Below are 27054 nucleotides of genomic sequence, written 5' to 3'. Positions count from 1 at the left end.
GCAGAGAGGACTAACTCACATGTTCAGGTGTATGATGGCGTGCAGAGAGGACTAACTCACATGTTCAGGTGTATGATGGCGTGCAGAGAGGACTAACTCACATGTTCAGGTGTATGATGGCATGCAGAGAGGACTGACTCACATGTTCAGGTGTACGATGGCGTGCAGAGAGGACTAACTCACATGTTCAGGTGTATGATGGCGTGCAGAGAGGACTAACTCACATGTTCAGGTGTGCGATGGCGTGCAGAGAGGACTAACTCACATGTTCAGGTGTATGATGGCGTGCAGAGAGGACTAACTCACATGTTCAGGTGTATGATGGCGTGCAGAGAGGACTAACTCACATGTTCAGGTGTACGATGGCGTGCAGAGAGGACTAACTCACATGTTCAGGTGTACGATGGTGTGCAGAGAGGACTAACTCACATGTTCAGGTGTACGATGGCGTGCAGAGAGGACTAACTCACATGTTCAGGTGTGTGATGGCGTGCAGAGAGGACTAACTCACATGTTCAGGTGTATGATGGCGTGCAGAGAGGACTAACTCACATGTTCAGGTGTGTGATGGCGTGCAGAGAGGACTGACTCACATGTTCAGGTGTACGATGGCGTGCAGAGAGGACTGACTCACATGTTCAGGTGTACGATGGCGTGCAGAGAGGACTAACTCACATGTTCAGGTGTACGATGGCGTGCAGAGAGGACTAACTCACATGTTCAGGTGTACGATGGCGTGCAGAGAGGACTAACTCACATGTTCAGGTGTACGATGGCGTGCAGAGAGGACTAACTCACATGTTCAGGTGTATGATGGCGTGCAGAGAGGACTAACTCACATGTTCAGGTGTACGATGGTGTGCAGAGAGGACTAACTCACATGTTCAGGTGTACGATGGCGTGCAGAGAGGACTAACTCACATGTTCAGGTGTATGATGGCGTGCAGAGAGGACTAACTCACATGTTCAGGTGTATGATGGCGTGCAGAGAGGACTAACTCACATGTTCAGGTGTATGATGGCGTGCAGAGAGGACTAACTCACATGTTCAGGTGTATGATGGCATGCAGAGAGGACTGACTCACATGTTCAGGTGTACGATGGCGTGCAGAGAGGACTAACTCACATGTTCAGGTGTATGATGGCGTGCAGAGAGGACTAACTCACATGTTCAGGTGTGCGATGGCGTGCAGAGAGGACTAACTCACATGTTCAGGTGTATGATGGCGTGCAGAGAGGACTAACTCACATGTTCAGGTGTATGATGGCGTGCAGAGAGGACTAACTCACATGTTCAGGTGTACGATGGCGTGCAGAGAGGACTAACTCACATGTTCAGGTGTGTGATGGCGTGCAGAGAGGACTAACTCACATGTTCAGGTGTGTGATGGCGTGCAGAGAGGACTGACTCACATGTTCAGGTGTACGATGGCGTGCAGAGAGGACTAACTCACATGTTCAGGTGTACGATGGCGTGCAGAGAGGACTAACTCACATGTTCAGGTGTGTGATGGCGTGCAGAGAGGACTGACTCACATGTTCAGGTGTACGATGGCGTGCAGAGAGGACTAACTCACATGTTCAGGTGTACGATGGCGTGCAGAGAGGACTAACTCACATGTTCAGGTGTATGATGGCGTGCAGAGAGGACTAACTCACATGTTCAGGTGTACGATGGCGTGCAGAGAGGACTGACTCACATGTTCAGGTGTACGATGGCGTGCAGAGAGGACTAACTCACATGTTCAGGTGTATGATGGCGTGCAGAGAGGACTGACTCACATGTTCAGGTGTATGATGGCGTGCAGAGAGGACTAACTCACATGTTCAGGTGTATGATGGCGTGCAGAGAGGACTAACTCACATGTTCAGGTGTATGATGGCGTGCAGAGAGGACTGACTCACATGTTCAGGTGTATGATGGCGTGCAGAGAGGACTAACTCACATGTTCAGGTGTACGATGGCGTGCAGAGAGGACTAACTCACATGTTCAGGTGTACGATGGCGTGCAGAGAGGACTAACTCACATGTTCAGGTGTATGATGGCGTGCAGAGAGGACTGACTCACATGTTCAGGTGTATGATGGCGTGCAGAGAGGACTGACTCACATGTTCAGGTGTACGATGGCGTGCAGAGAGGACTAACTCACATGTTCAGGTGTACGATGGCGTGCAGAGAGGACTAACTCACATGTTCAGGTGTACGATGGCGTGCAGAGAGGACTCATGGCTAACCGTGTCAGCAACCTGGCACATCTTTTATAGTCTGGAAGGGAAAGGACAAAGGTTGTTAAGAAAGTAAGATGACAGCATAATTGTTTTTATTAATCGGCCAACTCATGTTCTAAAAATGAAAGCAGTTCATTTTAACACGCCGTCACAGAAATGTGCTTAGTCAGCTATAATGTGAAAATGTGGCAGATTCATCTTTTATTCACATTTCAACCTCACAACATCCAAAAAGATCATTTCCTGCTGCTTTAAAAGTGTCACCTGCACGTTTCATCACATTGTTTTCTAATCTGACACTCGGAGGATGCTAACTTTCGAAGTGGTTGTCATGACAGGAAGTGGGCGGAGCCTGGCCAGCAAGATTCCCCCTTTTTCCCCCCCACAGAGAATGAGAAAGTCACAACTTTACCGTAGAGCAGGGGTCTCAAATACACATCTATACAATTTACAATGAAAAAAAAACCTGGTTGCCAGAATGTTACCGTACATTTAAGTGGTTTTTACACCACTACTGTTTTTATGTTCAAATTCTGGCGACTGAGCTGCTACTTTTTTTGTTTTTTACTGTAAAATCTGTCCATTTTTCAGCGTGCATTACTGTAAATAAAAAATAAAAAAACAGTACCACTGTTATTTTTACTGCAAAAGTCTGGCGACTGAGATGCAATTTTTTTTTACCGTAAAATCTATGCCCATTTTTTACAGTACATTACTGTAAATTGAAAAACAGTACCACTGTTTTCACATAAAAATTCTGGCGACTTTTAACTGCTACTTTTTACCGTAAAATCTGTCAATTTTTTACAGTGCATTACTGTAAATTAAAAAACGGTACCACTGTTTTTACTGCAGAATTCTGCCGACTTAGCTGCTACTTTTTTTTTTTTTTTTACTGTAAAATCTGTCCATTTTTTACAGTGCATTACTGTAAATTGAAAAACAGTACCACTGTTTTTAAGTTCAAATTCTGGTGACTTGTAACTGCTACTTTTGTTTTTTTTTACCGTAAAATCTGTCCATTTTTACAGTGCATTACTGTAAATTAAAAAAAACAGTAACACTGTTATATTTACCGCAAAAGTCTGGCGACTGAGCTGCAATTTTTTTTTTACCGTAAAATCTATGCCCATTTTTTTACAGTGCATTACTGTAAATGTAAAAACGGTACCACAGATACATTTTTTTTAAACGTAAAAATCTGCGATCCCTGTTTAAACAGTGCATTACTGTAAATTGAAAAACGGTACCAGTGTTTTTTTACCGCAAAATTCTGGCGACTGAGATGCAATTTAAAAAAAAAAAAAATCTAAAATCTATGCCCATTTTTTACAGTACATTACTGTAAATTGAAAATCAGTACCACTGTTTTCACGTAAAAATTCTGGCGACTTTTAACCGTAAAATCTGTCAATTTTTTACAGTGCATTACTGTAAATTGAAAAACAGTACCACTGTTTTTAAGTTCAAATTCTGGTGACTTTTAACTGCTACTTTTTTTTTTTTTTTTTACCATAAAATCTCTCCATTTTTTACAGTGCATTACTGTAAATAAAAAAACAAAACAGTAACAGTGTTATATTTACCGCAAAAGTCTGGCGACTTAGCTGCAATTTTTTTTACCGTAAAATCTATGCCCATTTTTTTTTACAGTGCATTACTGTAAATGTAAAAACGGTACCACAGTTATTTTTACCGCGAAATTCTAGCGACTTAGCTGCTACTTTTTTTTTTTTAAACGTAAAAATCTATGATCCCTGTTTTTACAGTGCATTACTGTAAATTGAAAAACGGTACTAGTGTTTTTTTACCGCAAAATTCTGCCGACTGAGCTGCAATTTTTATTACCGTAAAATCTATGCCCATTTTTTTTACAGTGCATTACTGTAAATTGAAAAACGGTACCACGTTTTTACGTTCAAATTCTGGCGACATACTTTTTTACCGTAAAATCTGTCCATTTTTCACAGTGCATTACTGTAAATGAAAAAACAGTACCACTGTTTTTACCGCAGAATTCTGGCGACTTAGCTGCTACTTTTTTTTTTTTTTACTGTAAAATCTATGCCTATTTTTTACAGTACATTACTGTAAATTGAAAAACGGTCCCACTGTTGTTTTTATGTTCCAATTCTGGCGACTTTTAACAGCTACTTTTTTTTTTTACCGTAAAATCTGTCCATTTTGTACAGTGCATTACTGTAAAAAAATAAAAAAAACAGTACCACTGTTATATTTACCACAAAAGTCTGGCGACTGAGCTGCAATTTTTTTTTTACCGTAAAATCTATGCCCATTTTTTACAGTGCATTACTGTAAGTGTAAAAACGGTACCACTGTTATTTTTACCACAAAATTCTGGCGACTTAGCTACTTTTTTTTTTATAGTAAAAATCTACAATCCCTGTTTTTACAGTGCATTACTGTAAATTGAAAAATGGTACCAGCGTTTTTTTAACCCCAAAATTCTGGCGACTTAGCTGCTCCTTTTTTTTTTTACTGTAAAATCTATGCCCATTTTTTACAGTGCATTACTGTAAATTGAAAAAACGGTAACACTGTTTTTACTGCAAAATTCTGGTGACTTAACTGCAATTTTTTTTTTTAGTTGTAAAAATCTACCATCCCTGTTTTTACAGTGCATTACTGTAAATTGAAAAACGGTACCAGTGTTTTTTTACCGCAAAATTCTGGCGACAGCTATTTTTTTTTTTTACTGTAAAATTTATGCCCATTTTTTACAGTGCATTAATGTAAATTGAAAACATTTACAGTATATACTTTATACACAATATATGTTTAATATATGTTTTTACAGCATTTTACTGTAAATGGAAACAGCACCACTGCTTTTGACCATAGATTTCGTCCAAATTTTTTTTTTACTGTAAAAAAAAATTTCTATAGTAAAAAACTGCCATCTTAGTTGGCAGAATTTTAGCACAAAAACATTTCTATTTACAGTGAAAAAAAACCCCAATGTAAATTTCACAGTAAAATTAAAGTAAAACTGAGTTGCCAGTTTTGTTACTGTAAAAAAAACAACCTTTGGTACCATTTTGCCATTTACAGTAAAACACCGTACAATCTACACTTGTTTATGGTATAAAACTGGCAGCTCAGTTAGCAGAATTTTAGCATAAAAAACACCATTTTCTATTTACAGTAAATTTTACAGTCAAATTCTGGCAACTAAGCCGACAGTTTTTACTGTAAAAACAATTGCGGTACCATTTGCCATTTACAGTATACCGTAAAATCTACAGTTTTTTGGTAAAATCAAGTTGAAAGAATTGTACCATAAAAAATACATTTTCTATTTACAGTGGGGAAAAAAAACAGTCAATTTTACAGTAAAATTCTGCCGAGTGAACTGACAGTTTTTTTTTTACTGTAAAAAAAATAAATATATGCTGTAAAAAAAAAAAACAGTGAATTTTACAGTAAAATTCCTGCAACTTTAAAAAAAAAAGTTTTTACTGTAAAAACAAGACATTACATGTTACTTGTTTGCCCGCCAAATGTTTGGGCCGTGCACCAGGATATTACATCACGTGCAGCGAAGGTGTGCTACGTACATGCTGGTCTGGAACAATCCCTGGTGTTGTGGTAAAGTCTGTCAAAGCCAGTCCTGCATTCTGATGAGAACTTGACCGGTCCTGCTTGGAAGAACAAACAAACAAAAACAAACAAACAAAAACAAAGATCTCATCAGCAAAAAATACAAATATTTTCTCTATAACTCATCATTCCATTGTGATTCAGAATCAATTCTCACCTGCTGGTCACAACCATTCACCAAGCTAATAAAAAGGTATAGTTATCCGTACAAATAAATAAAAATACTACAATAGTTCATCATGCAGTAAGTTGAATGATGCGGACACGCTGGTTACTGGATACTTTGAAATACACTTCTACCTTGAAAACTTGGTATGTGTACACTACAAAAAAAAAAAAGGATTTTAAGCAAATAGTCTTAATTACCAGAATTAAAAAAAAATATTACAAGAAAAAAAAATTTGAATTTAGGGCTAATGCGATTAAATAAGTATCATTTTTCTTTTATATTTCTAAAATAATATAGAAATATTACTACAGAAAAACGTGTATGATTTTTGCCTAATAAAGTCATAGTGATCTGTATAAATAAAAAATAAATTACTACAATAGTTCATGATGCAGTAAGTTGAATGATGCGGACACAGATGTTACTGGATTATTTCTAGTACGCTTCTGCCTTTGGGGATTTTAGGCAAATAGTCCTCATGACCAGAATAAAAAAATATAATATATGAATATTACTAGAGAACAACTGTATGGTTTTAGCCTAATAAAGTCATAAATATCTGTATAAATAAATAAATAAATGACTCGTGACCAAGTGGTCACAATAGTTTATGCCGCAGTACGTTGAATGATGCGGACACGTTTGTTACTGGATACTTTGTAATACGCTTCTACCTTGAAAACCTAGTATGTGTACACGACAACATTTTTTTATTGAAGGCAAATGGTCTTGATTACCAGAATAAATAAAAAAAACAAGTAAAAAATAGAATTTAGGGCTAATATGGTTAAATAAGTTAGTTTATTTTACTTTTATATTTCTAAAATAATGTAGAAATATTACTACAGAAAAACTGTATGATTTTAGCTAAATAAAGTCGCAGCTATCTGTATAAATAAAAAATAAATGAGTACAATGGTTCATGATGCAGTAAGTTGAATGATGCGGACACGTTTGTTACTGGATACATTCTAAAACACTTCTGTTTTGGAGACTTTGTATGTGCATACCACAAGAAAAAAAAAAAAAAGGATTTTAGGCAAACAGTCCTAATTACCAGAACTAAAAAAATATTACAAGGGGGAAAAAAATAGAATTTAGGGCTAATATGTTCAAAAAAAGTATGTTTTTTTTTCCATTTTACTTTTATATTTCTAAAATAATGTATAAATATTACTAAAGAACAACTGTATGATCATAATTATCTGTATAAATAAAAATAATTTTTATGATGCAGTAAGTTGAACGATGCGGACACGTTTGGTACTGTATACTTTCTAATCTACCTTGGAGACTTTGTATGTGTAAATAATATGCAACTATAATTATTTGTTTATATCGACAAATGTCACGTTCCATTCTTCAATGATTATTACTAGGGATGTCCGATAATGGCTTTTTGCCGATATCCGATATGCCGATATTGTCCAACTCTTTAATTACCGATACCGATATCAACCGATATATACAGTCGTGGAATTAACACATTATTATGCCTAATTTGGACAACCAGGTATGGTGAAGACAAGGTACTTTTTAAAAAAATGAATCAAATAAAATAAGATAAATAAATTAAAAACATTTTCTTGAATAAAAAAGAAAGTAAAACAATATAAAAACAGTTACATAGAAACTAGTAATTAATGAAAATTTGTAAAATTAACTGTTAAAGGTTAGTACTATTAGTGGAGCAGCAGCACGCACAATCATGTGTGCTTACGGACTGTATCCCTTGCAGACTGTATTGATATATATTGATATATAATGTAGGAAGCAGAATATTAATAACAGAAAGAATGAGTGTAAATGGGGGAGGGAGGTTTTTTGGGTTGGCGCATTAATTGTAAGTGTATCTTGTGTTTTTTATGTGGATTTAATAAAAAAAAACAAAAAAACAAAAAAAAAACGATACTGATAATAAAAAAACGATACCGATCATTTCCGATACTACATTTTAACGCATTTATCGGCCGATAATATCGGCAGACCGATATTATTGGACATCTCTAGTAATAATGAATGGTGTCCTGCATTATTGATCTTTTTAAGGCTCTAAATTACTTCACATCAAACATTGCTTTTTGAATGTTTTGGGCAGTGGGGGAAATACTGCATATTTCACTTTTATTATAAAAAACAAAGTTGTCTTTGTTTTTTTAACTTTATTTCAACCTGAAGTTGATATACTGTAGAGATTTACTGTAAGCGTTAAAAAAAAATATATATATAATTAGGGATGTCAAAATTGCTTCACATCTGAATCGTGATTCTTATTTATCCCACTTTTAAATTGATTTATAATTTGAAAAAATGTATAAAAAATATATGTACATTGAAAAAAATATTTTGTTTTATGAAAAGCAATTTAAAAAAATAATGTTTTAGGCCATCTCCATTTTAACGCATTTATCGGCCGATAATATCGGCAGGCCGATATTATCGGCCGATAAATGCGTTAAAATGTAATATCGGAAATTATCGGTATCGTTTTTTTTATTATCTGTATCTTTTTTTTTATTTTTATTTTTTTATTTTTTATTAAATCAACATAAAAAACACAAGATACACTTACAATTAGTGCACCAACCCAAAAAAACTCCCTCCCCCATTTCTTTCTGTTATTAATATTCTGGTTCCTACATTATATATCAATATATATCAATACAGTCTGCAAGGGATACAGTCCGTAAGCACACATGATTGTGTGTGCTGCTGCTCCACTAATAGTACTAACCTTTAACAGTTAATTTTACTCATTTTCATTCATTACTAGTTTCTATGTAACTGTTTTTATATTGTTTTACTTTCTTTTTTATTCAAGAAAATGTTTTTAATTTAGTTAACTTATTTTATTATTATTTTAAAAAAAGTACCTTATCTTCACCATACCTGGTTGTCCAAATTAGGCATAATAATGTGTTAATTCCACGACTGCATGTATCGGTTGATATCGGTATCGGTTGATATCGGTATCGGTAATTAAAGAGTTGGACAATATCGGAATATCGGATATCGGCAAAAAGCCATTATCGGACATCCCTATATATAATAATTCGACTTGTTTTTTTTTACATTTTAATGACTTAGACCCTTTATGGTCCCTAAAGGTAAAAAAAAACAAAATCCATATATTTTGTTATGGTTTGAAAATGAAAAATATCAAAATGGCCCCCGTATGAGTTAATTTTTCCGTGTGCGGCCCTCAGTGGAAAAAGTTTGGACACCCCTGTCTTATAGGGATTGTGAATGAAATGCAAAATTATAAATAAACCTTTAAGGACTTTGCGTTTTATAATAGTAAAAATAATGATACATTTAATTTAAAAGCACTTTTCTAAAAACTTAAGACACTTTACAATAAATAATACAAGTAAAATGTACATAATTTGACAAAAAGCAATAAATGCGACAGATAAATAATACAAGTAAAATGTACATCATTTGACAAAAAGCAATAAATGCGACAGATAAATAATACAAGTAAAATGTACATAATTTGACAAAAAGCAATAAATGCGACAGATAAATAATACAAGTAAAATGTACATAATTTGACAAAAAGCAATAAATGCGACAGATAAATAATACAAGTAAAATGTACATAATTTGACAAAAAGCAATAAATGCGACAGATAAATAATACAAGTAAAATGTACATAATTTGACAAAAAGCAATAAATGCGACAGATAGATAAAACAAGTAAAATGTACATAATTTGACAAAAAGCAATAAATGCGACAGATAAATACAAGTAAAATGTAAGTAATTTGACAAAAAGCAATAAGTGCGACAGATAAATAATACAAGTAAAATGTACATAATTTGACAAAAAGCAATAAGTGCGACAGATAAATAATACAAGTAAAATGTACATAATTTGACAAAAAGCAATAAATGCGACAGATAAAGAATACATGTAAAATGTACATAATTTGACAAAAAGCAATAAATGCGAAAGATAAATAATACAAGTAAAATGTACATAATTTGACAAAAAGCAATAAATGCGAAAGATAAATAATACAAGTAAAATGTACATAATTTGACAAAAAGCAATAAATGCGACAGATAAATAATACAAGTAAAATGTACATAATTTGACAAAAAGCAATAAATGCGACAGATAAATAAAACAAGTAAAATGTACATAATTTGACAAAAAGCAATAAATGCGACAGATAAATACAAGTAAAATGTACATAATTTGACAAAAAGCAATAAGTGCGACAGATAAATAATACAAGTAAAATGTACATAATTTGACAAAAAGCAATAAGTGCGACAGATAAATAATACAAGTAAAATGTACATAATTTGACAAAAAGCAATAAATGCGACAGATAAAGAATACATGTAAAATGTACATAATTTGACAAAAAGCAATAAATGCGAAAGATAAATAATACAAGTAAAATGTACATAATTTGACAAAAAGCAATAAATGCGACAGATAAATAATACAAGTAAAATGTACATAATTTGACAAAAAGCAATAAATGCGACAGAAATAATACAAGTAAAATGTACATAATTTGACAAAAAGCAATAAACGCGACAGATAAATAATACAAGTAAAATGTACATAATTTGACAAAAAGCAATAAACGCGACAGATAAATACAAGTAAAATGTACATAATTTGACAAAAAGCAATAAACGCGACAGATAAATACAAGTAAAATGTACATAATTTGACAAAAAGCAATAAATGCGACAGATAAATTAAACAAGTAAAATGTACATAATTTGACAAAAAGCAATAAACGCGACAGATAAATAATACAAGTAAAATGTACATAATTTGACAAAAAGCAATAAATGTGACAGATAAATAATACAAGTACAATGTACATAATTTGACAAAAAGCAATAAATGCGACAGATAAATAATACAAGTAAAATGTACATAATTTGACAAAAAGCAATAAATGCGACAGATAAATAATACAAGTAAAATGTACATAATTTGACAAAAAGCAATAAACGCGACAGATAAATAATACAAGTAAAATGTACATAATTTGACAAAAAGCAATAAACGCGACAGATAAATAATACAAGTAAAATGTACATAATTTGACAAAAAGCAATAAATGCGACAGATAAATAATACAAGTAAAATGTACATAATTTGACAAAAAGCAATAAATGCGACAGATAAATAATACAAGTAAAATGTACATAATTTGACAAAAAGCAATAAATGCGACAGATAAATAATACAAGTAAAATGTACATAATTTGACAAAAAGCAATAAACGCGACAGATAAATAATACAAGTAAAATGTACATAATTTGACAAAAAGCAATAAACGCGACAGATAAATAATACAAGTAAAATGTACATAATTTGACAAAAAGCAATAAATGCGACAGATAAATAATACAAGTAAAATGTACATAATTTGACAAAAAGCAATAAATGCGACAGATAAATAATACAAGTAAAATGTACATAATTTGACAAAAAGCAATAAATGCGACAGATAAATAATACAAGTAAAATGTACATAATTTGACAAAAAGCAATAAATGCGACAGATAAATAATACAAGTAAAATGTACATAATTTGACAAAAAGCAATAAATGCGACAGATATCAGTCATTAACTTAAAAACAGAATAAAAATACAAGGCTTGAAAAAAATAAAACCTTGAAGGTTTAAAAGCCAGTTTAAAAAGGTGGGTTTTGGCATTATAAAAAGATGTCTACTAGAAGTCTGGGACGTCGCCATGGTTACCACTTTTTATTTGACACGACGCGAGCCTGCCTGATTATTAATCACTAAAACCAACAAAAGTAATGAAGCATATTTGAGTTGCGTGCGGAGGGAGTCGCACAATTTGGCCAATAAAACGTAATGTGCTGATAAAGGCAGACTAATATCAGGGTAATTGACACAAATGGGAGTGAAATGTTGTCATGGTGCGGAGAAGGAACATTAGTTTGGGAGAATAACGCGCAGGTGGCCGCAAGCATTATTTTCACAAGCCGTGGCAGATAAATATAGCAAATAAGTGCATGAAGAATGAAAACTCACCATAACGTTGAATTAGTGGGAGGCCATCATTTTCTCCATAGACTTGTTTTACAAACCCCGTTTCCATAGGAGTTGGGAAATGGTGTTAGATGTAAATATAAACGGAATACAATGATTTGCAACCCATATTCAGTTGAATATGCTACAAAGACAACATATTTGATGTTCAAACTGATCAACTTTTTTTTTTTTGTTGCAAATAATCATTAACTTTAGAATTTGATGCCGGCAACACACCACTTTGTCAACAAATGCCTGAGCAAATTGTTGAACAGTTTAAGAACAACCTTTCTCAACCAGCTATTGCAAGGAATTTAGGGATTTCACCATCTACGCTCCGTGATATCATCAAAGGGTTCAGAGAATGTGGAGAAATCACTGCACGTAAGCAGCTAAGCCCGTGACCTTCCATCCCTCAGGCTGTACTGCATCAAAAAGCAACATCAGTGTGTAAAGGATATCACCACACGGGCTCAGGAACACTTCATAAAACCACTGTCAGTAACTACAGTTGGTCGCTACATCTGTAAGTGCAAGTTAAAACTCTCCTATGCAAGGCGAAAACCATTTATCAACAACACCCAGAAACGCAGTCGGCTTAGCTGGGCCCGAGCTCATCTAAGATGGACTGATGCAAAGTGGAAAAGTGTTCTGTGGTCTGACGAGTCCACATTTCAAATTGTTTTTGGAAACTGTGGACGTCGTGTCCTCCGGACCGTAAAGGAAAAGAGCCATCCGGACTGTTCTGGGCGTAAAGTGTAAAAGCCAGAATCTGTGATGGTATGGGGGTGTATTAGTGCCCAAGACATGGGTAACTTACACATCTGTGATGCTGAAAGGTACATACAGGTTTTGGAGCAACATATGTTGCCATCCAAGCAACGTTATGATGGACGCCCCTGCTTATTTCAGCAAGACAATGCCAGCTTTTAACGGAAAAATCTGGCAGATTAGTTGCCAGAACATTGTTTTTTTACAACATGATATGTTTATGGAAAAACAGTACAAGTTATTTTTAACACATGTCTTCTGTTGTGTTGTTGTGAACGACATCATGGATGCAACATCAATGTACAAACAATCATACACACACACACACAACACATGTCTTCTGTTGTGTTGTTGTGAACGACATCATGGATGCAACATCAATGTACAAACAATCATACACACACACACACAACACATGTCTTCTGTTGTGTTGTTGTGAACGACATCATGGATGTCACATCAATGTACAAACAATCATACACACACACACACAACACATGTCATTTGTTGTGTTGTTGTGAACGACATCATGGATGTAACATCAATGTACAAACAATCATACACACACACACACACAACACATGTCTTCTGTTGTGTTGTTGTGAACGACATCATGGATGTAACATCAATGTACAAATAATCATACACACACACACACACACACAACACATGTCATCTGTTGTGTTGTTGTGAACGACATCATGGATGTAACATCAATGTACAAATAATCATACACACACACACACACACACACACACACAACACATGTCTTCTGTTGTGTTGTTGTGAACGACATCATGGATGTAACATCAATGTACAAATAATCATACACACACACACACACACACAACACATGTCATCTGTTGTGTTGTTGTGAACGACATCATGGATGTAACATCAATGTACAAACAATCATACACACACACACACAACACATGTCTTCTGTTGTGTTGTTGTGAACGACATCATGGATGTAACATCAATGTACAAACAATCATACACACACACACACACAACACATGTCATCTGTTGTGTTGTTGTGAACGACATCATGGATGTAACATCAATGTACAAATAATCATACACACACACACACAACACATGTCATCTGTTGTGTTGTTGTGAACGACATCATGGATGTAACATCAATGTACAAACAATCATACACACACACACACACAACACATGTCTTCTGTTGTGTTGTTGTGAACGACATCATGGATGTAACATCAATGTACAAATAATCATACACACACATACACAACACATGTCATCTGTTGTGTTGTTGTGAACGACATCATGGATGTAACATCAATGTACAAATAATCATACACACACACACACAACACATGTCATCTGTTGTGTTGTTGTGAACGACATCATGGATGTAACATCAATGTACAAACAATCATACACACCCACACACACAACACATGTCTTCTGTTGTGTTGTTGTGAACAACATCATGGATGTAACATCAATGTACAAATAATCATACACACACACACAACACATGTCATCTGTTGTGTTGTTGTGAACGACATCATGGATGTAACATCAATGTACAAACAATCATACACACACACACACACACACACACACACAACACATGTCTTCTGTTGTGTTGTTGTGAACGACATCATGGATGTAACATCAATGTACAAATAATCATACACACACACACACAACACATGTCATCTGTTGTGTTGTTGTGAACGACATCATGGATGTAACATCAATGTACAAACAATCATACACACCCACACACACAACACATGTCATCTGTTGTGTTGTTGTGAACGACATCATGGATGTAACATCAATGTACAAACAATCATACACACACACACACACAACACATGTCTTCTGTTGTGTTGTTGTGAACGACATCATGGATGTAACATCAATGTACAAACAATCATACACACACACACACAACACATGTCTTCTGTTGTGTTGTTGTGAACGACATCATGGATGTAACATCAATGTACAAACAATCATACACACACACACACACAACACATGTCTTCTGTTGTGTTGTTTTGAACGATGTCTTACCTGTGAAGTGTTGAATGAATTTGCTTTTCTTGTTTGCGTCTCGAGGAACTACCTCTGGAAGGGAAAGTGAGCGTTAGTTTTTGATATCATTGCACGCTTTGGGACGATACGGGTGTGTGTGTGTTTACATATATTAATGTGAGGGATAAATAATGAATATAACTGGATATTAAAAGTAGAGATGTCCGATAATGGCTTTTTTGCCTATATTCCGATATTGTCCAACTCTTAATTACCGATATCAACCGATACCGATATATACAGTCGTGGAATTAACACATTATTATTAGGGATGTCCGATAATGGCTTTTTGCCGATATCCGATATTCCGATATTGTCCAACTCTTTAATTACCGATACCGATATCAACCGATACCGATATATGCAGTCGTGGAATTAACACATTATTATGCCTAATTTGGACAACCAGGTATGGTGAAGATAAGGTAATTTAAAAAAAAAATTAAAAAAATAAGATAACTAAATTAAAAACATTTTCTTGAATAAAAAAGAAAGTAAAACAATATAAAAACAGTTACATAGAAACTAGTAATTAATGAAAATGAGTCAAATTAACTGTTAAAGGTTAGTACTATTAGTGGAGCAGCAGCACGCACAATCATGTGTGCTTACGGACTGTATCCCTTGCAGACTGTATTGATATATATTGATATATAATGTAGGAAGCAGAATATTGATAACAGAAAGAAATGGGGGAGGGAGGTTTTTTGGGTTGGTGCACTAATTGTAAGTGTATCTTGTGTTTTTTATGTTGATTTAATAAAAAAACCAACAAAAAAAACCCGATACAGATAATAAAATACCGATACCGATAATTTCCGATATTCCCATTTAACGCATTACATCCCTAATTATTATGTCTAATTTTGTTGTGATGCCCCGCTGGATGCATTAAACAATGTAACAAGGTTTTCCAAAATAAATCAACTCAAGTTATGGAAAAAAGTGCCAACATGGCACTGCCATATTTATTATTGAAGTCACAAAGTGCATTATTTTTTTTAATTACATGCCTCAAAACAGCAGCTTGGAATTTGGGACATGAGGAGGATGTAGTTAGTGCCGCAAGGGCTTCTGGGTATTTGTTCTGTTGTGTCTATGTTGTGTTACGGTGCGGATGTTCTCCCCAAATGTGTTTGTCATTCTTGTTTGGTGTGGGTTCACAGTGTGGCGCATATTTGTAACAGTGTAAAAGTTGTTTATACGGCCACCCTCATTGTGACCTGTATGGCTGTTGACCAAGTATGCATTGCATTCACTCGTGTGTGAAAAGCCGTAGATATTATGTGATTGGCCCGGCACGCAAAGGCAGTGCCTTTAAGGTTTATAAGTCATAAATTTTACTTTTTGAAACCGATACCGATAATTTTGAAACAGATAACGATAATTTCCGATATTACATTTTAAAGCATTTATCGGCCGATATGATGTGACATCTCTAATTAAAAGTTTGATTCCTGCCTTGTTTACTTTTGTGACTTGTTTTGTAATCAATCAGGAATATTAAGCAGCTAAAATGTTCCAACATGGATAAATGTGGAGAGGGTTTTACATTTTCCCATCATGCACTCCATGGATTCAAATGGGTGTAATTTCGATTTTTTTTTAATGGTGTTTGGACGTTTTTTTTTAAATAATATCCACAACGTTCAGTGAGCAGGTAGTTATGTGTGTTGACCTTAATGTTAGTTGCATTTATTTTTTGCACCATGACTAGGGAAGGTTGTTTGCATTGTATTTTTCTTTTTTTTGTGTGCCCTAGTGTGTGAGTGTGAGTGTTGTCTGTTTGCCCTGTGATGAGGTGGCAACTTGTCCAGGGTGTACCCCGCCTTCCGCCCGAATGCAGCTCAGATAGGCTCCAGCACCCCCCGCAACCCCGGAAGGGACAAGCAGTAGAAAATGGATGGATACTAAATTAATAGTAAAAAAATAATAATTGTTGATTTTATCGTGCATTTTTACATTTTATTTCCTGATTCGTGAAATGGTGTATAGGGATATTAAATTATAATGTCAGTGCCACATATGGAGTGGAACTTTTCCACTACAGAGGGGTCTGGGGCCCACTTAAATACGTACTTATGTTAGATCCACTATGGACTGGACTCTCACTATTATGCTAGATCTACTATGGACTGGACTCTCACTATTATGTTAGATCCACTATGGACTGGACTCTCACTATATTATGCTAGATCCACTATGGACTGGACTCTCACTATTATGTTAGATCCACTATGGACTGGACTCTCACTATATTATGCTAGATCCACTATGGACTGGACTCTCACTATTATGTTAGATCCACTATGGACTGGACTCTCACTATATTATGCTAGATCTACTATGGACTGGACTCTCACACTATTATGTTAGATCCACTATGGACTGGACTCTCACTATTATGTTAGATCCACTATGGACTGGACTCTCACTATTATGTTAGATCCACTAAGGACTGGACTCCCACAATATTATGCTAGATCCACTATGGACTGGACTCTCTCACTATTATGTTAGATCCACTATGGACTGGACTCACACTATTATGTTAGATCCACTATGGACTGGACTCTCACTATTATGTTAGATCCACTATGGACTGGACTCTCACTATTATGTTAGATCCACTAAGGACTGGACTCCCACAATTTTATGTTAGATCCACTATGGACTGGACTCTCACTATTATGTTAGATCCACTATGGACTGGACTCTCACTATTATGTTAGATCCACTAAGGACTGGACTCCCACAATATTATGCTAGATCCACTATGGACTGGACTCTCTCACTATTATGTTAGATCCACTAAGGACTGGACTCTCACACTATTATGTTAGATCCACTAAGGACTGGACTCTCACACTATTATGTTAGATCCACTAAGGACTGGACTCCCACAATATTATGCTAGATCCACTATGGACTGGACTCTCTCACTATTATGTTAGATCCACTATGGACTGGACTCTCACACTATTATGTTAGATCCACTATGGACTGGACTCTCACTATTATGTTAGATCCACTATGGACTGGACTCTCTCACTATTATGTTAGATCCACTATGGACTGGACTCTCACTATTATGTTAGATCCACTATGGACTGGACTCTCACTATATTATGCTAGATCTACTATGGACTGGACTCTCACACTATTATGTTAGATCCACTAAGGACTGGACTCCCACAATATTATGCTAGATCCACTATGGACTGGACTCTCTCACTATTATGTTAGATCCACTATGGACCGGACTCTCACTATATTATGCTAGATCTACTATGGACTGGACTCTCACACTATTATGTTAGATCCACTAAGGACTGGACTCCCACAATATTATGCTAGATCCACTATGGACTGGACTCTCTCACTATTATGTTAGATCCACTATGGACTGGACTCTCACACTATTATGTTAGATCCACTATGGACTGGACTTTCACAATATTATGTTAGATCCACTATGGACTAGACTCTCACTATTATGCTAGATTTACTATGGACTGGACTCTCACAATATTATGTTAGATCCACTATGGACTGGACTCTCACACTATTATGCTAGATCCACTTGACGTCCATTGCACCAGTCGCCCTAGGGCGGGTCCCCACATCTGCGGTCCTCTCCAAGGTTTCTCATTGTCCCATTGGGTTGAGTTTTTCCTTGCCCTTATGTGGGATCTGAGCCGAGGATGTCGTCGTGGCTTGTGCAGCCCTTTGAGACACTTGTGATTTAGGGCTATATAAGTAAACATTGATTGATTGATTGATAAATACTAACACTGAATTAGTAATCTCTGTATTTTAGTGGTATCCAATAATTATATCTAATCTACTTACAGTTTACAACCTTCTAAGGATCTGTTAATCACAAAGGTGGTTATTTTACACATAAACTTAGGCTTAGGCCAGACTGATTAGAAAAACAAGCACTAATATGTTGCGCTAAAATAATCTAAATGAATAAGTAATATTTCTAAAATGAGTCGTCAATAAGTGCAAATAAAAATACAGCTTCACCACTTGAGTCATATTTTTTGCGCTTCTCAATTAGGGATGTCCGATAATATCGGCCGATAAATGCGTTAAAATGTAATATCGGAAATTATCGGTATCGTTTTTTTTATTATCTGTATCGTTTTTTTTTGTTTTTGTTTTTTTTAATTAAATCAACATAAAAAAACACAAGATACACTTACAATTAGTGCACCAACCCCAAAAAACCTCCCTCCCCCCATTTCTTTCTGTTATCAATATTCTGGTTCCTACATTATATAATGACAATAAAGAATATGACAATAAAGCTGATTCTGATTCTGATTCTATATATCAATACAGCCTGCAAGGGATACAGTCCGTAAGCACACATGATTGTGCGTGCTGCTGCTCCACTAATAGTACTAACCTTTAACAGTTAATTTTACTCATTTTCATTAATTACTAGTTTCTATGTAACTGTTTTTATATTGTTTTACTTTCTTTTTTATTCAAGAAAATGTTTTTAATTTAGTTATCTTATTTTTTTTTTAAAGTACCTTATCTTCACCATACCTGGTTGTCCAAATTAGGCATAATAATGTGTTAATTCCACGACTGTATATATCGGTTGATATCGGTATCGGTAATTAAAGAGTTGGACAATATCGGATATCGGCAAAAAGCCATTATCGGACATCCCTAATTTTATTAGATCTTTTAAAAACTAAAATGTAAAAAAAAAAAAAAATATGGTAAGTTGCAATAATTTCACCTCAAAATGTAGTGTATATTACTGTATATGGAAAAACACTACTGCTGTTTTTATGGTGTAAAAAAAAAAAAAAAAAAATGGCAACTCAGTTGCCAGACTTTTACTTTAAAATGTACATTTGTTTTTTTTACTGTAAATATTTTAAAAAAACCTGAAATTTAACAGTAAAATGTTGGCACCTGATCTGGCAGTTTATTTATTTATTCTTTTATTTTTACCGCTAATCAACAAGTGTATATTTCTCGGTGTATTACTGTAAATGCCAAAACGACGCCACAGTTTATTACAGTAAAAAAAAAAAAAAAGTAAAGTTTTTTTCATTTAGAGAAAGATGCTCTAAAAACCACAGTAGATTTCACACTTTTACCATGAAGTCTATTGCTACTTTTACATTGCACAATTTGATGGTTAACTTGCTTTGAAATTATTATTATTAGTATTTATTTCTATTTAAAAAAGGGTTTGAATTAGGGACGATATTATCGGCCGATAAATGCGTTAAAATGTAATATCGGAAATTATCGGTATCGTTTTTTTTATAATCTGTATCGTTTTTGTTTTGTTTTTTATGTTTTTTTTTTATTTTCTTTTTTTATTAAATCAACATAAAAAACACAAGATACACTTACAATTAGTGCACCAACCCAACCATCCCTATTCTCAATGACTTAGTTTGATATTATCACTACTGCCACCAGTGGTGGAAAAAGTGTATTACATCTGAGAAACAGATCTTTTTTGGTGATCCAATAGTTAACATTAGATTTGTCCACCGTGATTCATTAGTCCACATGACCGCTCCTTGACCTCGGACCACAGGAGGATTTTAGTGGCTCACATTCAACAGGGAGGGTGCGAGCCACGGACTTCTTTTAACAATCAATGAAAGCAGATTACAAAAGCTCGGAGTTTGGTGCGCAATCTCGCTTGATGTTTGGTCCGAATAAGAGTACGACTCCACGGCAAGGTGCCTCATTGTGTCCGAGTCCTGGTCCATAAGCAGGTCTCTCATGGCGCAGACTAACAGGCTAAAGGGATTACTGTATGGGACTGTAATGCTCATCAGAGTAAGTCGGTGCGAGAACTCACACCTGGGAACGTACTGGGACTACGTCCGACGGGGGAGCGGGATTAAACGTGTGGAGACCACAGTCGGCACTTTGTTGGAGTGGGTCAAAATCCACGGACACTTGTTGGATCAAGTCCAACATAGTCTGCAAAGTCCTCAGCAATAGTTAGTCCAATTGTCGTCGAGAAACCTTCATCCAAGGACACATTTTGGGATCTTTTTGCGAGACAAAAACGCACTTCTTTCCCGTTTGTGCGTTCTAAATGGTAAAAAACTGCTAGCTGGAGGCAGTTAACAATACCCAAAAGCAGTGAAGTTGGCACGTTAAAAAAATCATAGAAACTAGTAATTAAAGTACCAATGATTGTCACACACACACTAGGTGTGGTGAAATTTGTCCTCTGCATTTGACACATCACCCTTGTTCACCGCCTGGGAGGTGAGGGGAGCAGTGAGCAGCACTGCCCGGGAATCATTTTTGGTGATTCAACCCCCCAATTCCAACCCTTGATGCTGAGTGCCAAGCAGGGAGGTAACGACTCCCATTGTTTATAGTCTTTGGTATGACTCGGCCGGGGTTTGAACTCACAACCTACCCATCTCAGGGTAGACACTCTAAGGGTGCCTCCCTAATCCAAGCGTGGAAAGTAGGAGGAAAAAATATATGTGTGTACTCCATGTAATCGCAAATGATGTTAGCTTAAATATTGTCTAATTATGCAAAAATAGGATCAAACATTCAAACTAGGGATGTCCGATAATGGCTTTTTGCCGATATCCGATATTCCGATATTGTCCAACTCTTTAATTACCAATACCGATATCAACCGATATATGCAGTCGTGGAATTAACACATTATTATGCCTAATTTGGACAACCATGTATGGTGAGAATAAGGTACTTTTAAAAAAAATAAAAAAATAAAATAAGATAACTAAATTAAAAACATTTTCTTGAATAAAAAAGAAAGTAAAACAATATAAAAACAGTTACATAGAAACTAGTAATTAATGAAAATGAGTAAAATTAAATGTTAAAGGTTAGTACTATTAGTGGAGCAGCAGCACGCACAATCATGTGTGCTTACGGACTGTATCCCTTGCAGACTGTATTGATATATATTGATATATAATGTAGGAACCAGAATATTGATAACAGAAAGAAATGGGGGAGGGAGGTTTTTTGGGTTGGTGCACTAATTGTAAGTGTGTCTTGTGTTTTTTATGTTGATTTAATTAAAAAAAACAAAACAAAAAACAAACAAAAAAACGATACAGATTATAAAAAAACCGATACCGATAATTTCCGACATTACATTTTAACGCATTTATCGGCCGATAATATCGGCAGGCCGATATTATCGGACATCCCTAAGTCAAACCCTTTTTTAAATAGAAATAAACACTAATAATAATCCTTTCAAAGCAAGTTAACCATCAAATTGTGCAATGTAAAAGTAGCAATAGACTTCATGGTAAAATTGTGGAATCTACTGTAGTTTTTACAGCATCTTTCTCTAAATGAAAAAAACTTTACTTTTTTTTTTTTTTACTGTAATAAACTGTGGCGTCGTTTTGGCATTTACAGTAATACACCGAGAAATATACACTTGTTGATTAGCGGTAAAAATAAATAAATAAATAAATAAACTGCCAGATCAGGTGCCAACATTTTACTGTCAAATTTCAGTTTTTTTTAATATTTACAGTAAAAAAAACAAATGTACATTTTAAAGTAAAAGTCTGGCAACTGAGTTGCCTTTTTTTTTTTTTTACACCATAAAAACAGCAGTAGTGTTTTTCCATTTACAGTAATATACACTACATTTTGAGGTGAAATTATTGCAACTTACCATATTTTTTTTTTTTATATTTTAGTTTTTAAAAGATCTAATAAAATTAGGGATGTCCGATAATGGCTTTTTGCCGATATCCGATATTCCGATATAGTCCAACTCTTTAATTACCGATACCGATATCAACCGATACTGATATATGCAGTCGTGGAATTAACACATTATTATGCCTAATTTGGACAACCAGGTATGGTGAAGATAAGGTCCTTTTTTTTTTAAAATTAATAAAATAAAATAAGATAAATAATTTAAAAACATTTTCTTGAATAAAAAAGAAAGTAAAACAATATAAAATCAGTTACATAGAAACTAGTAATTAATGAAAATTAGTAAAATTAACTGTTAAAGGTTAGTACTATTAGTGGAGCAGCAGCACGCACAATCATGTGTGCTTACGGACTGTATCCCTTGCAGACTGTATTGATATATATTGATATATAATGTAGGAACCACAATATTAATAACAGAAGGAAACAACCCTTTTGTGTGAATGAGTGTGAATGGAGGGAGGGAGGTTTTTTGGGTTGGTGCACTAATTGTAAGTGTGTCTTGTGTTTTTTATGTTGATTTAATAAAAAAAAACAAAAAAAAACAAAAAAAAACAAAAAACGATACAGATAATAAAAAAAACGATACCGATAATTTCCGATATTACATTTTAACGCATTTATCGGCCGATAATATCGGCAGGCCGATATTATCGGACATCCCTAATTCAAACCCTTTTTTAAATAGAAATAAATACTAAAAATAATCCTTTCAAAGCAAGTTAACCATCAAATTGTGCAATGTAAAAGTAGCAATAGACTTCATGGTAAAATTGTGGAATCTACTGTGGTTTTTACAGCATCTTTCTCTAAATGAAAAAAACTTTACTTTTTTTTTTTTTTACTGTAATAAACTGTGGCGTCGTTTTGGCATTTACAGTAATACACCGAGAAATATACACTTGTTGATTAGCGGTAAAAATAAATAAATAAATAAATAAACTGCCAGATCAGGTGCCAACATTTTACTGTCAAATTTCAGTTTTTTTTAAATATTTACAGTAAAAAAACAAATGTACATTTTAAAGTAAAAGTCTGGCAACTGAGTTGCCTTTTTTTTTTTTTTTTTACACCATAAAAACAGCAGTAGTGTTTTTCCATTTACAGTAATATACACTACATTTTGAGGTGAAATTATTGCAACTTACCATATTTTTTTTTTTTACATTTTAGTTTTTAAAAGATCTAATAAAATTAGGGATGTCCGATAATGGCTTTTTGCCGATATCCGATATTCCGATATTGTCCAACTCTTTAATTACCGATACCGATATCAACCGATACCGATATATGCAGTCGTAGAATTAACACATTATTATGCCTAATTTGGACAACCATGTATGGTGAAGATAAGGTACTTTTTACAAAAAATAATAAAATAAGATAACTAAATTAAAAACATTTTCTTGAATAAAAAAGAAAGTAAAACAATATAAAAACAGTTACATAGAAACTAGTAATTAATGAAAATGAGTAAAATTAACTGTTAAAGGTTAGTACTATTAGTGGAGCAGCAGCACGCACAATCATGTGTGCTTACGGACTGTATCCCTTGCAGACTGTATTGATATATATTGATATATAATGTAGGAACCAGAATATTAATAACAGAAGGAAACAACCCTTTTGTGTGAATGAGTGTAAATGGGGGAGGGAGGTTTTTTGGGTTGGTGCACTAATTGTAAGTGTATCTTGTGTTTTTTATGTTGATTTAATTTAGAAAAAAAAAAAAAAACGATAATAAAAAAAACGATACCGATAATTTCCGATATTACATTTTAAAGCATTTATCGGCCGATAATATCGGCCGGACGATATTATCGGACATTTCTAAATAAAATGCATTAAAAAAATGGTGTAATAACAGTATTCACTGTTAGAAACCACCCTCTGGGGCCAAACATAACTGCCATGTGGCCCTCAGTGAAAACCACTTTGACACCTCTGGTATGGGCCATCTATGGTATGTTGTCTAACTAGGAAGTATTTCAAGTTTTTCCAAGACAGCTAAATGGGTTATGTTGTTCCCTACAAAGTGTTTATACTGTAAGTATTGTGATTACTACACACCAGCTGTGTCATCTTAGTTAGTTTTTGTTTTCATGAACACATTTGGTGTTGAAATCGCCATGTCAAATGGCTAATGCTCATAATAGCCCGTGCAAAAAAATATTAAACATTCAAAGCATTTTTTAAATAGAAATAAATACTAATAATAATGATTTCAAAGCAAGTTATCCATCAAATTGTGCAATGTAAAAGTAGCAATAGATTACATGGTCAAATTGTGAAATTTACTGTGGTTTTTACAGCATTTTTCTCTAAATGAAAGAAAAACTGTACTTTTTTCACTGTAATAAACTGTGGTGCAATTTTGGCTTTTACAGAAAAACACCGAAAAATCTACACTCGTTGATTCGCGGTAAAAATAACCAACTTGCAGCTCAGGTGCCCAAATTTGACTGCAAAATTGCAGTTTATTTTTTATTTACAGTAAAAAAACAAATGTAAATTTTACAGTAAAATTCTGGCAACTGAGTTGCCTTTTTTATTTATTTTTTTACCATAAAAACAGCAGTACCGTTTTTCCTTTTTTTTTTTTTTTTTTTTTACAGTAATAAACTGTGGCGTCGTTTTGGCATTTACAGTAATACACCGACAAATCTACACTTGTTGATTTGCGGCAAAAAACAACAAAAACTGGCAGCTCACGTGCCAAAATTTTACTGTAAAATTGCAGTTTTTTTTATCTACAGTAGAAAAACAAATGTAAATTTTACGGTAAACTTCTGGCAACTAAATTACCTTTTTTTTTTACCATAAAAACAGCAGTAATATTTTTCCATTTACAGTAATATACACTACATTTTGAGGTGAAATTATTGCAACTTAGCATTTTGTTTTTACATTTTAGTTTAAAAAAAAATCTACTAATAAAATGCATTAAAAAATGGTGTAATAATAGCAATAAATATTGCGATTACTACACACCAGCTGTGGCATCTTAGTTTTTGTTTTCATTAACACATTTGGTGTTGAAATCGCCATGTCAAATCGCTAATGCTCATAATAGCCTATGCAAAAAAATATGATCAAACATTCAAATAATTTTTTAAATAGAAATAAATACTAATAATAATGATTTCAAAGCAAGTTATCCATCAAATTGTGCAATGTAAAAGTAGCAATAGATCACATGGTCAAATTGTGACATTTACTGTGGTTTTTACAGCATTTTTCTCTAAATGAAAGAAAAACTGTACTTTTTTCACTGTAATAAACTGTGGTGCAATTTTGGCTTTTACAGAAAAACACCGAAAAATCCACACTTGTTGATTTGCGGTAAAAAACTAACTTGCAGCTCAGGTGCCCAAATTTGACTGCAAAATTGCAGTTTATTTTTTATCTACAGTAAAAAAACAAATGTAAATTTTACATTAAAATTCTGGCAACTGAGTTGCCTCTTTTTTTTTTTTTTTTACCATAAAAACAGCAGTACCGTTTTTCCTTTTTTTTTTTTTACAGTAATAAACTGTGCCGTCGTTTTGGCATTTACAGTAATACACCGACAAATCTACACTTGTTGATTTGCGGTAAAAAACAACAAAAACTGGCAGCTCACGTGCCCAAATTTTACTGTAAAATTGCAGTTTTTTTATCTACAGTAGAAAAACAAATGTAAATTTTACGGTAAAATTCTGGCAACTAAATTACCTTTTTTTTTTACCATAAAAACAGCAGTAATATTTTTCCATTTACAGTAATATACACTACATTTTGAGGTGAAATTATTGCAACTTAGCATTTTGTTTTTACATTTTAGTTAAAAAAAAATCTAATAAAATGCATTAAAAAATGGTGTAATAATAGCAATAAATATTGCGATTACTACACACCAGCTGTGGCATTCTAGTTTTTGTTTTCATTAACACATTTGGTGTTGAAATCGCCATGTCAAATCGCTAATGCTCATAATAGCCTATGCAAAAAAAATATGATCAAACATTCAAATCATTTTTTAAATAGAAATAAATACTAATAATAATGATTTCAAAGCAAGTTATCCATCGAATTGTGCAATGTAAAAGTAGCAATAGATTTCATGGTCAAATTGTGAAATTTACTGTGGTTTTTACAGCATTTTTCTCTAAATGAAAGAAAAACTGTACTTTTTTTTACTGTAATAAACTGTGGTGCCATTTTGGCATTTACAGTAATACACCGAAAAATATACACTTTTTTATTTGCGGTTAAAAAACAACAACAAATTGGCAGTTCAGGTGCCCAAACTTTACTGTAAAATTGGCAGTTTTTTTTATTTACAGTAAAAACTAATGTAAATTTTACAGTAAAATTGTGGCCACTGAGTTGCCTTTTTTTCCCCATTAAAACAGCAGTAATGTT

The 27054-nt window shown here is 34.1% G+C and overlaps 1 protein-coding gene across 1 annotated transcript in view; it reads right to left on the bottom strand.

Annotated features, from left to right (window-relative positions):
- The window catches only part of alkal1 (ALK and LTK ligand 1), a 53594-nt gene that overhangs the window by 6120 nt on the left and 20420 nt on the right, over positions 1-27054 (bottom strand). The window contains exons 6-9 of the mRNA XM_062027810.1: positions 14896-14949; positions 12064-12105; positions 5809-5889; positions 2193-2267 (exon numbers count right to left, since the gene is read on the bottom strand). Of these exons, the coding sequence (XP_061883794.1) occupies positions 2197-2267; positions 5809-5889; positions 12064-12105; positions 14896-14949 (248 nt within the window). The 3' untranslated portion in view covers positions 2193-2196. The remainder of the gene's footprint in view (positions 1-2192; positions 2268-5808; positions 5890-12063; positions 12106-14895; positions 14950-27054) is intronic.

This window comes from Entelurus aequoreus, linkage group LG19 (genome assembly GCF_033978785.1).
Source record: "Entelurus aequoreus isolate RoL-2023_Sb linkage group LG19, RoL_Eaeq_v1.1, whole genome shotgun sequence".
Taxonomy (NCBI): domain Eukaryota; kingdom Metazoa; phylum Chordata; class Actinopteri; order Syngnathiformes; family Syngnathidae; genus Entelurus; species Entelurus aequoreus.
The sequence above is the reverse complement of the archived record's forward strand: the minus strand, read 5'-3'. Positions and strand labels throughout refer to the sequence as shown.